The following is a 12,059-nucleotide window of genomic DNA, read 5'->3' on the forward strand; positions in this document are numbered from 1 at the left end:
TATTTTTTTCCGGCAGCCTCTTTTTGCAACATAAGCGGCTTAATTGCGCGCCTTTTGATGGGATCATAAAAGGGCAAACGATCCGGATCCGAATGTGAATCGGAGAAGTGTCGGCCTTGCCATCAAACATCTAGATGGGGGCGCAGTTTCCAGCCTGTTTTCCACACAGTTTTCCGCGAAGTTTTGGCAGCTCCCGGAAATACATAAAAGGCATTAATTAAATGAAATAATTCCCCCACATGACAAGCGGAATTGCAAACCCGGCAATTCATTCGAATTGCGGCACAGCGGCACTTGAAAGTAAGGTGGCCAATAAAGACGTCCCAAGAAGCTCAGGGCGGAATGAGGGCCAAATCCTTTTAAAATTTCTCCTGGGCAAAACCGGCAGGCGATAAAAATTTGTCACGTCTCCTGAACGAGTCCCCCGGGTGCTTACCCGAAATTGATTATGACCAAAATGCAAATTTTCGCAGTCCTTGTTCTCCAAGATAGTGAGCTCCTAAGGACTCCACCGTGAATAATTAGAGCTTCTCTGCCCTGGCGCATTTTTCACTTTCTTGCTCATTTAGCTGAAGGGGAATGCGGCTTAAAGCGGACGCCACCCCCTCCCATCTGTCGGGTAAAAATAGTTAAAAAGGAAAAGCGTGAAAGTATTAAATGGCCCGAAGCTCCTCCGACCAAAAGTCGGGTTGTCTTACCTTTGCCATTGCTAGAAAGTCCTCCACTTGTTGCATTAAGGAGTTGAAGAGGGCAGATACAGGCTTATAGCCATATCCCTGAAAGAACTTGGCTACTAAATATGTATACAAACTGAGGTCAGCTGCCCAGAGTAGCTTAAAATAACAAAAATTTGTGCTAGACTAATTAGAAGAACGGCCAAGAGGTCATTCGAAGACCAGAGTCCAGAGGAGGGACAGGAAATGAGGGTTCTAAAAACTAAAAGGATACTGTTGTCCAAACAGAAGCTTTTGCAAATTTAATTAGTCAAAAATGGAGGCCAACTGCAGGCCATGGCAACGGCTAAGTACCAAGAGTCCAACAATACCAAAAGTTGGGGAATATTTTTAAAATGTAAAGGCTCTTTAAAAATGGTAATTTACCTCTTTTGAGATGCAGCTCGGAGCTGGAACTTTAATTGAATTTACTAAGCAATGCTTATCCGACTGGCTTCCGCTCCATTAGAGTCCGATATACCCATGTTACGTGCCGACGACCGGACCATAACACTTCAGATGTAATGGCCAGATCGATGGGCCAAAACGCAGATAAATTGACATGGCCAAATGGACTGGTCAATGTCTATCTGAGTGAGCCCAAATGAGCCCTTTTTCTTTTCGCCAGAAAATGTTTCGAAGAAGTGGGCAAGATAAATGACCACTGGAAGAACATCCAAACATCCAAACTTCACAAAGAGGGGGCGTCTCATGGCAGTTTGGCCAACTTTTAGTGGCGAGAGACACAAAACTTGGTCGAAACCGCTTGGCAAAAGTCACAGACCATAAAGCCCCCAAATCGACAGTTAATTAAGGCTTCAGCTTTGTCCCCCAAGAGCACTTCTCACATGGCACAACTTGGTCCAGAAAGTTTGCATTTTAATTAGCCAAGCAGTTGACACTGACACTGGGTACACAGGATATTCCTAGGATATACCATAATCAGATTGCGGCAAAAACAAAAAAGGCAAAACAGTCGTCCCCAGAACGACTAAAAATACCAAACAAAAGAGATTGCTTCACAGATTCGTTTTGTATTTCGCCAGGATATTCTGACAGTTTATATTTTTGGCCAAAAAAATAACAAGGCTTCCCTCACCCACCAAGTGTCTTTTGGCTGACAAAGGCGTGGAGCTGAAAAAAAATTACAAATAATATCAGAAATCGTCCAAAAAACAAACTGCTATTGACGTCACGCAGTCAACATTTAAATGTAAAATACGAGAACGAAACGAAAACAAGAAGCTCAAAAATAAAATAGGACCGAGCTCGGGATTCTTTTGATTTCTTTGATGTGCGTATTTTCGGAGCTTGTTAATGAAGACTAAATTTTATATATTTGTTTATGAAATTGAGAAGAACAGAGCGGTGGAGGGAGCTTCGATGGAAATACGGCTATAAATGTGTCTATTTGGGCTGAAAAAGAACCCGATACGCCGAGGGATGAGCGATTTGGATAAAAATGAGATATAATTTAAAAGTTTACCTCTTAGCAACTCTTGGAAGTTACCATATAGTTCGATTGAGCATTAAATTATTTATACCTCAACCTCTTATATTAAAGTTTGTTTTTCCCCTTTAGCCCCAACTGGTTAATTCTATTTTTCTTTTGCATAAAAGCCGCATTATTTGAAAGCTGTTGAGCTTAATATTTGCATAAATGGATTCGTCGCATCTGAAAGGATTTGCATAAGTTGAGGAACAATAAAAAAAACAAAGTCACTGAATTCCAAGGATACCCAGCCCAGCTCCCGAAAACAAAGTATACAGTCTCTAGACTTTTCTTAGAAAACTGCATGTGAAGTTTAATTAAAGGGAAGTCTAAAAATGTTGCAGCGACACTTCCTAATTTAGATTCCATAACAGTTGCCATCATTTGCACAGTTAGTTAAGCAAGGGAGGGAGCGAGATTTTGTATTTGTTTAATGCCCCCGGCCCTCCTAACTTGGCCAGGACCACCCCCGCCGCCAAATCATAGTCCCAGCCTCCTCCAACCAAAGCTCCCTGCCTTCAGTCACGCCTCTCTGGCTGGAGATCACGTCGGAATCGCAAATAGAAAAGGAAATTCCTTGCCCGCTTCTGTGCGATTTCCCCCATCGGTTTTTTCAATTCAAGAAAATGCTTGGGAGTGGGAAATGTTTGTAATTGCGCAGCGATTCAGCATTTAAACGGTATTTGTCAAATCAAAACCCGAAACTCGGCCACAGCAGGTGTTGGCCTGATCCGTGATTCGGGAGGCTAATTGGGGAATCAAAATAAATAAAGCGAATTATGTAAATTGTATAACCCTTGGGCCGCTCCGGCATAAAATAATTACTAACCTTAAAGCCCTGGCGGAAGCACTCGTTTTAATTGTACTCGGTTTTCAGTTTGCTTCCTGCTTTTCGGACATCGGTGCGTATACTTCATCTGAAGGCCGTAAATCAAGCGCTGGCATTAAATGATGTATGGGCATATCCTGTGGCAACGGAAGAAGCTTCGTCCTTTTCGGCCCCAGACGGGAGTTCTGTCAGTTATACTTTCGAGCAAACGCCATAGGCGAAGATTAATTGGGAAACAAATGAAATACAAAGTAAAATATAAAGGAAAGGAGATTCTACAGGGATTTTAGATACTCTAGAGTCAAGACATATAACTATTATTACTCACATTATTAAATTCATATTTCATATTATTAAATTCAAGCACTTATAGATTGAAAGCCTGATTATGTAGAGCGTTCTACCACACCGTCATTTTCTCCATTGAGTGGGCAATCAGTGCAAAAGCCTTGCCATTTTTCAGGCTTCGTATCGGGCCTTTTGCAATTCCCACTTGACATTCGGTGGCCGGTACCCACATACTCATATAAATAAATAATGAGTCGGGAAACCGCTGCTCAAAAGGCAATTGAGTGGAAAAAAGGTGTCCAGGACCTTTGCCGATGTCCCAAGTCAAGTGTGTGTGTAAATGTTTGGACATCGGTCAGGTGGCCTTCGACTTCGACTTAAGTTGGCCGGCACAGTCACCCTGTTTCGGTTTGTTTGTTTCTCCCCGATTTGTGTAATATTTTCATGTCCACAGCCCGACAGGCTAATCAGCTACACGTGCTTCCCAAGAAGGATGACTTGAATTTGTTTAGGTGGAAGTCGAATTTTAAAGCCAATTATATTTTGATATTTGAATTTAATAAGGGATAAGCTACACTGAAAAATACCGTCTAATTTGTGGAAAATGAAAGTATTAATTCTTCTTAAGAGGAAAACTATATCTTTAATTCTGTGGCAGCATACGAGAGAACGGGGATTTGTGGATTTATTTCGCTAGTATCTACAAACCGAATTTCGAATTCCATGACCCTCGGGTGGCAGCTGACTGTTTTAGCCCGGTTGAGAGCAAAAGTAAGAGCAAACACGGGCTGCAGTTAACAGTTTTTCCTGACACAAGAGTTGGCACGTCATCAACACGGACACACATGGATCCTGCAGCCTGATGGGGCTGCGTGAGATACTCGGGCGAAATCCTGCAGATGCAGCATCAAATTTTCGCAATGGCCAAATTTTGCACGTTTTGTTTGCATTTGATTATGCGCTGTTGGGAAACTTTAGTTACATTTTGGGTATAAACTTTTAAGGTTCCTTTCCTTTAGCCAAAACTAGAAAACTTTAACCCCGCAGCTATCAGAGGTACAAATAGCTCACTCAAAGATACCGAATGTGTTCAATCACCGATCAAAATTAAGGCGGTGTTTTCAACAGTAGACTTCAGAAGACCTGAAATAGACTTCAGAAGACCCACCTGAAATTATTGTTTTCTGACCATGTTTTAGTTTATACTACATATTTGTGGCCAAGGGCAGACATGGGGCGTGGGCGTGGCAATGCAAACGGACGTTGCAGCCAAGCGAATAAAATGTTTAACAAGCGCGAAATTCGCGCAAAGTGAAGTGAAGACGACAAAGGCCGAAAGATAAAAACTGAGCGTGATGTTTGCTCCCTCCTTGTTGCGTTTTTTTCACTTTGTTCCCAGTCCTTGTTTTTGTCGCCCTTGGTGATTTATTTTGGGTGGTTCTTAGATACCGAGTGCGTTTGTTGGGCAGGTTAGACCCGTCAGGACGCAAGCTTTTTCTGGCAGCTCAAATTTTACTGATTTTTAACACATATTGAGGTGCTTCCTATACAGCCCACAGTCTGTATTTTTGACAATTTTTACCAAAATTCCTTAATAGAATCGTGGATCGATTTCCCATTAATTAAAGCCTCTGACTTTTGGTCAGTTTTTCCAATAATTCCCATGAAAATGGAGAAACACATATGTATGGATCGCCCACAGCGATGATTTTTCTTTACCGATTTAAACTCGATCCTTAAGCGGATTACCTTGATCGAATTTTAGAATGCTTTACTGTCTTTTAAAGGTTTTAATAAAATTTCTAGTTCTATTTATTGTTTAAAATTCAAATGAGGGCCTGACTCGTACTGGGTAGAAAATGCTTCTATTCACTTCGTGGCTTTTGCTTTTTTCTTTTATTTCGGCTGCAGACGGTGGAGAATATTTAATTAAATTTTTGGTCCTAGTTGTTTACAACAGCCGACGTCTCGGTTAATCTTTTGATTAACTCGCAGTCAGACAATGAGAGTGCATGTCCCTGGGCCTGACAACTTGATAATCTTTACATCACAGAGAGAAAGAGAGTCGCCGAGAAAGCGAAGCCTGGGAAAGTGAAAGCGGAGAGTTGAAAAGCCCTCATCCGGATGCGACATGTGGCAGCATTTGATGAAATATAAAACTTCAAAACGAGTCTGACAGCTGCTGACATTGCTATATCCTCTCTCCATTGTCTCTGCAAGAGTTCTGTGGGGGTGTGTGTCCTCTGGATATCCCTGTGCGTGTGCTTGTGTGTATGTATGCCAGGATTAAGCCAGCGCATCATTAAACAGACGGCTGCACATTGCGTATACGTCACGTGGCCCACACGAAAGAAATTCATGCAAAAAGTCCATTAATACATTCCGTACATGTTTATAATGCAGGGTTCTTACGAGATTTGTCATATGTGTCAGGGGCTCAACTGTCATCTTATAGGTATTCAAAAAAAGTTCAACAATTAATCAGCTTATCCTCCCGGCTGACAGAAATGTGATTGCTCCGCTGGCAATTATTTTCCTTTCACGCTCCTGCATATCTCAAGTGCAGATAAACTTGACTAAAAATAAAATCGCTTGAGACTCGAGGCATTGTTGAGTCACAAAAAACGAATATTTTTATCGCACTTTCTCAGGCAGCCTGTGTGTTTCGTGTTCCAGACGCCATTTCGAGTGAAATGCTGAAGTAGTTTTTGACAATTGGTTCATGTTGCACACGCCCTGACAAGAATATTACCAAAGGTATTGAAAGTGTTTGGAATACAAGCTTAAAGCGCAATTTTGGCTAGGCTTGGGATGTACGAAACTCAACTCAGAATTCACTACAAAGTAGGGATAAAATATACAAACTTTCAGGCAATTATTAAGAAATCAATGCCCATAAAAGACTCGACTGTCCTCCCGCCTGTTATAGCCATAAACGAAGGCAATTACCAACACCATTAATGGTAGTTAGAGCACCAACTCGTTCCAAAATTGAAGTAAAATAAACAAAAATAATATCCTGCCACCCGCCGGGGCACGGGTCGTGGCACGTCTAAGCACAATGGACCGCCCGCCGAACAGTTCCAATATTTGCACACACGGCGGATGGGTTACGTGGGTGGTCATTCCCTTGTGGGAATCTGCAAAAATATATACATGTTATGTATGGGATATATGGGCCCCCAAAGATGTGTATTTTCCACTTATTATGTTGCAATTGGGAGGACTGGACGGTGGCGCTTAATTGTTATGCATGTGTTTGTAGAGCAAGGAGCAAGTCAGGCTGAAATGGGATCCTGGTATCAGACGACGTCCTTCAAACGACTTTGCAGGGGGGTCACATATGACAGACGCCCCGCCGCTGCGACAGTGTTGTCAGTAATAAATTTCCCATAAAGACTAATTTTCCAATCAATTTATTCCCACCGGGTTTTATTATACATATACATATTCTACATAAAAGACTTAAAATATTTAGGTTTTTCTAAAATATGTTTATGTTATATCTGACAGATCTATTTTTATTATAAAATTTAAATAAAATATTTAGCTTGAAAGTGATAAGATTCGGCTGCTCCGGCAGCTCTAGATTCCACTTGTCTGGCCGTTCATTAAGCCACGCCAAAATGTTGTTTCAAGAGCATAAAACTAAATATTGCCTTGGTGACTCTTCAAATGTCAACAGGCTTGTCGACGCAGGATGAGCAAAAGGGATCAGGGATCTGGCATGTGGATGTGGATGTGGGGCGATGGGATCGGGTCCTGGGAGCAACCACAAACACAGGCCGCATTTCATCGCCAAACGTCAGGCCACAATCTCCGTTCGTCAGTGCTTAATTAAATCTCCTCGGACAAGTTTATTTCACTTCGGTTTTTCCTGGCCCAGCCGGCTGTCAAATTAAGGTTTAACGCCCCTTTCCTTCCTGCCCCGGAGCGAGGAAGGCCGGCGGCTGTTGCGCAAGTTTTTGGGGCTCTCCGTTGCCCAAACTAATTTCGGCTAGATGATGTGAAGTCATTAAGTTATATTTGGTCAGATGGGAGTGGTGGGATCCGAAAGCCCCTCTGAAGTAGTGCCGAGCGGTCAAAACGGGGTCAAAGGGGAATCGCAGGCACAGCCAGGAACCTAGTTGGCCGGACTTGTTGCATACTTTTTGGGGGTCCCTTTTGCAACTGATAAAACTAAATTGGTCGTAAACGTCGGAGAGTGCGTGGATGCGCATTGAAATTTACAAGGACTCTTGAAAGTAAAGTTTGCTAATTGGACTTCATGGAAGGATTAAATTCACGTTAAACATCGTTCTCATTTCGAAGAGGCACAGCCAATTAAGTTTAAGTTGCCAATATTAAATAAGTATCTTTCTGTCTTTTATACACCATAAAGGGCGTAGCTCTAAAATAGGATTCAGATCCTGATAGGAAATACCCTTGAAGTACGGCACATATACCCATGATTAGGGCCCCCATCCAAGTATATCCTTCTTCCCGTTTCTAAGCCAAGTAGAGTTACGCAATTATAAGCCCAACACTCTCAACTCAAGATGGAAAGGTTTGCCCCTAGCTACTTTCAAGTTTCTCTTTTATCACGCCACCCACGAAATAACAACAGAAAACAACAGCAAACAAATGACAAAAGTGTAGAGCTGACAACTAAGCCTCTCGGAGACAGTCGAGAGTTTTAATTTGTCAAACCCACTTTCGAGGGCTGGCGCCAATCCTTGGTAAATCTCACCTGCTACCATGTGGCAATCAGGATGGCGGAATCCCTAGCTACGGCTGATTAAGCTCATTTCTCAAAACTCAGGCTGCGAAGTCCTTTGGCTTAAGTCTCTGGCAATTAAAGGCCCAAATTGAAGGCCACAATCGGCCCGCAGGCACTCACAACAGTCGCCAACTTTAAGTCAATATTGATATTGATGTTGGGAATCCCAAATTCGCCATTTTGCGACGGAGAGTCCTAAGACAAGGACGAAAGCGTGGACGGCCAAGAATTTGGTATTTGAAAAGTTTCCGCGGGCCCATCAATTTGGCAAGACAAACATATAATCGTTAAAGTTTTAATTGTGCTGTGCAAATGATGTTTCAGTTACCATCTAAATTTAGATTGAACAAGTTTAGATATATTAACAAAGTTTGCCGCGGGATGAAGAGGCTAAGGGGTCCAAGAGATGGAGGACAGATATCGATTTGTAGAAGAAAATTTTCAAAATCTAATAAAATTGTCAAACAAGTTGCCATTCTCCGAGAGTTTGAATTCTACGAGGTGGGAAATATTTACTTCCGGCATAAGTACAATTTTTATTTGAACAAGAACCTCAGCTAAATATTTTAACATTTTTTTTCTTAGTTAGCTTATATTGCTTCTGGCAGAGACTATTGGGCCCATCAATTTGTCTTTAAAATGATTTGTTTCCTTTATGAAACATAAATGCTTTAAAATTGTTGTTTTCCTCGTCACTTCAAAGGACATGTGTGTAAAGCAAGCAAAGTTTGTTGTGAAATGCAGTCCACGTAAGCCAACTAGACCAGATTCCCTGAAGGCTGCGAAGGCCCGGGGGAAAGTGAATTTCAGCTTTCATCTCGCCTCTGCGCCTGTCTCGAGGAATCCTTGTCTGACATTTGTCAAATAGTTGGCAACTAACTTTAGTTCCCCCTGGTTTCAGTCTGCCAGTCTCCCTACCTTTCCTCCCTGACCCAACTAACTCGGAACTATTGAAGTCTTTCACTTTTTATGGCAGCTATCCCTAGGGACCCAAGTTGCTCCTGTATCCTGCCCTTTTCCTTTTCATATCCTTCGTTTGGCTGACTATATTGCAAAGTTGATTTCACGGCATCGTTGCGGTGAGTTCACAGCGTTGACAGGGACCAATAGAAGGGCAAAATGGGGAGCAGCTCAGAAAACAGGATAGACAGGACGCAGGCTGAGTGATTGAGTCCGGCATTTGTAAAACAAATTGCTGCAGATTTCCCCAAAATCCCCCTCTGACGTGGCGCGCCCCTAGCATGCCTCAAACAAATGAACAATTTTGCGAATTAATTTGATGTCTCGGCTGATTCGCTTCTCGTTATTCAAAGATACATTTGTCTGCCTGTCTGCATCCTGCCACAAAAACAAGACAAAACTCTGCATAATGGGCCGAGGCAAATGGCCTTGTCCTCGGGACTCCTGTCGGGAGTGGCATTTGCAAAAAGAACTTTACGAAATTCCACAGATGTCACATGTGCCCAGGACAAACGGCCGAGACAAAAGGATACGGTGATGCAGCCAATGATTAATATCATTTCATACACCACTTCTTGGGCGCAGGATGGGGATAACGACTGCTTTCCAGCCAAGTTATCTGTTAGCCAAATTACCAGGGTCAAATGAAACGATCTAACTTGATGACTATGAATAAGCTACTAAAGATGCTGATTTATTCTTATGTACAGAAATTAAGACAAAATGTTGTCGTGACGCACAGTAATTCTACTTAACTTAAGACCCCAAAATATGCTTTAGATTTGTCTTTAAACAATTCGCTTTTTCACATTTCTTTTTTCTTTCGTGTGCTGGCCTTGTGTCCAAAATCCGGATTCCGGCTATCGACTCCATGTCCAGTTGGCTGTTTGCATATGGGTATGTAGTCCTCTCTATGTAGATGCTCTTGGCGACAAGCTCCTTTGTGGCCGGTTCGGGTTTTATCTAAGCCTTCTAGCCGATTACACCGAGAAGTCGGACAAAGGGAAACAGAAAGCTACCCGCGGCCAAAATAAAAGTAAATAAATAATTCCCCAGGCTTGTAGCCCCCACGCTTTCCGGTGTTTGTCCATTTGCCAGATCCCTTTTTGGCTCTGTAAAAATATTGTTCCTTGTATATTCCCCGTTTTTACGCTTCAGTGAACCTGCAAAAGCCCGAAACGCACTCAAGACTGTAAACTTCATTTTGGGTTCATCTTATGCTAATTTCATAAATTCTATTCAAGTGGAATTGCTTCTAATTCCCTAAAAATAGGTTGAAAACTATTCAAGCCCAGGCGGATTGTGGAAAAAAAACTTAAAAAAATACCAGCATCTAGCTGGCTGCCTTGACGAATGAGCTCATTATTAACGTGGCCGCAAGTTGTTTGTTTGGTGCCAGGAGTGGTTGTATAATTGTGTGTCTGTTCCCAACAAAAACTAGACCAAAACAATGCATTTAATGGTCTACAGGGTCTTCTTTTTAAAAATCAAATGAAATAAAATGATGGTGTTGGAAACTAGTTTGATCTACTAAAAACTGACCGAAGCGAATCACTACAATGGAGGCATGACACATGTAAACACAAAGAAAGGCCAGGATTGTGGCCTGCAGGACGTAGTCGTTTCGGGTCAGAAAGTCCACCCGCCGTTGGTGTACCACGGTAACCGTAAACTGGACTATGATGCACGAATATGCCAGGCTGATCATCGAGAAGTACCGCAGCAAGTAGATATTGCCATTAAAATAGACGATAATAAAAATGGTGGCAACAATTATGATGTAAAGTATGGTTATAACCAAGACAGCCACAGCTCCAGGCTGTAGCTTCAACGGCAAAAATATTCCCAAGATATGAAGCAAGATGTTGATCAGCACGACCATGGTAATGATGACAACGCACCCTGTGTAGGTCAACTTGCTCCATCGCTCACAAGCCATGAAGCACACAGTAGACTCAACTATGGCGACGGCCAAGAAGTAGTTAATCGGGCATGTATTGGTGAGGTTCACGCAGGCGAGGATCATAAAGCAGACGAGAGCCATCAACATCCACGAGGTGCTGGCCAAGGCGTTGCTCACCACCTTCCCGAAGTCAAAGTCCAGGTAGCGCATGGTCAGCAGCTGGGCGAAGGCGGCTCCCAAGAGGATGATGAGCATCGCATAGACCTTGGTCAGGTGGCGGGCCTTCGACGTCATGTAACAAGGCCGACAAAAGCGCCTTTCTGGGGGCTCCATTGATGCACTTGATGACGCAACTCGTGGCTCTCTTTCCTGAAGGCGAGAGGATCCTGGACTAGGACCAGATGCTTGGTCAGCAAGAGGCAGTAATGGCGAATATGGTAATGGCAAATCTAAATTTCGCGACGCAGGGTTGGGGAATTCTAGCAGGGGTATTTCTGTTGTCCTAGCCGGAGAACCAGAGTTTTGGCCCCTCGGCCTTGTACCAGGACTCCGACTGATCATTTTCCTCCATGGATGTGGCACAGGGTGGTATATGCATGTATATTACATTTTTTTGTTGTTTTTGTTTAGTTATGTTTGTGTTTTTGATTAGCAAGTCAATGTATAAACACTGAAACAAATGAAATAAGAGAGAGCCCATAAAAATAGCATGCGTATTTCAATGCATTTGCAATTGCTCATTTCTAAAATAATGTCCTGGGAAGTCCTCCCAGTGGGGCTCATGCATATTTAATAGGAATTACGACGGCCAGCTGTCGAGCCAGGAGTGCTAATCAATGACACGTGCTGGACCGTCACCACACCTATTAGGATGGCGGTACACCTGAGCCTCTGTTTACATATGTACTTGTGTCCGTCTGGAGGCGGGATGGCCAACTTTCGGGGTCTTTTTGTGGGCGGCTGGCTTTTATTTAGGCTGAATTTTAATTAGGCTTTGGCGCTGAAAAGCCAACACGTGCCGAAGGATCCGCAAACACCACCGAAAGTCAAGCCAAGAGCAAGTCGGGCATTAAATAAACATGAGTCGGCACAAAAGTCATAAAGTTTGTCCTTCG

At 42.8% G+C, this 12,059-nt stretch overlaps 1 protein-coding gene across 1 annotated transcript; it reads right to left on the reverse strand.

The window, feature by feature from the left end:
* Positions 1–10,488: 10,488 nt before the first annotated feature.
* LOC108130430 (uncharacterized) lies at positions 10,489–11,600 on the reverse strand. The gene has a single exon (XM_017248844.3). It carries the CDS (start codon positions 11,503–11,505, stop codon positions 10,522–10,524), a length of 984 nt encoding a protein of 327 aa, XP_017104333.2. The 5' UTR covers positions 11,506–11,600; the 3' UTR covers positions 10,489–10,521.
* Between the last annotated feature and the right edge of the window lie 459 nt (positions 11,601–12,059).

This window comes from Drosophila bipectinata, chromosome 3R, assembly GCF_030179905.1.
Source record: "Drosophila bipectinata strain 14024-0381.07 chromosome 3R, DbipHiC1v2, whole genome shotgun sequence".
Classification (NCBI taxonomy): Eukaryota; Metazoa; Arthropoda; class Insecta; order Diptera; family Drosophilidae; genus Drosophila; species Drosophila bipectinata.

What these genes read in the sequence shown, in the direction of transcription:
- LOC108130430 (XM_017248844.3), bottom strand. Translation starts at nt 11,505, where the DNA reads ATGATCAGTCGGAGTCCTGGTACAAGGCCGAGGGGCCAAAACTCTGGT.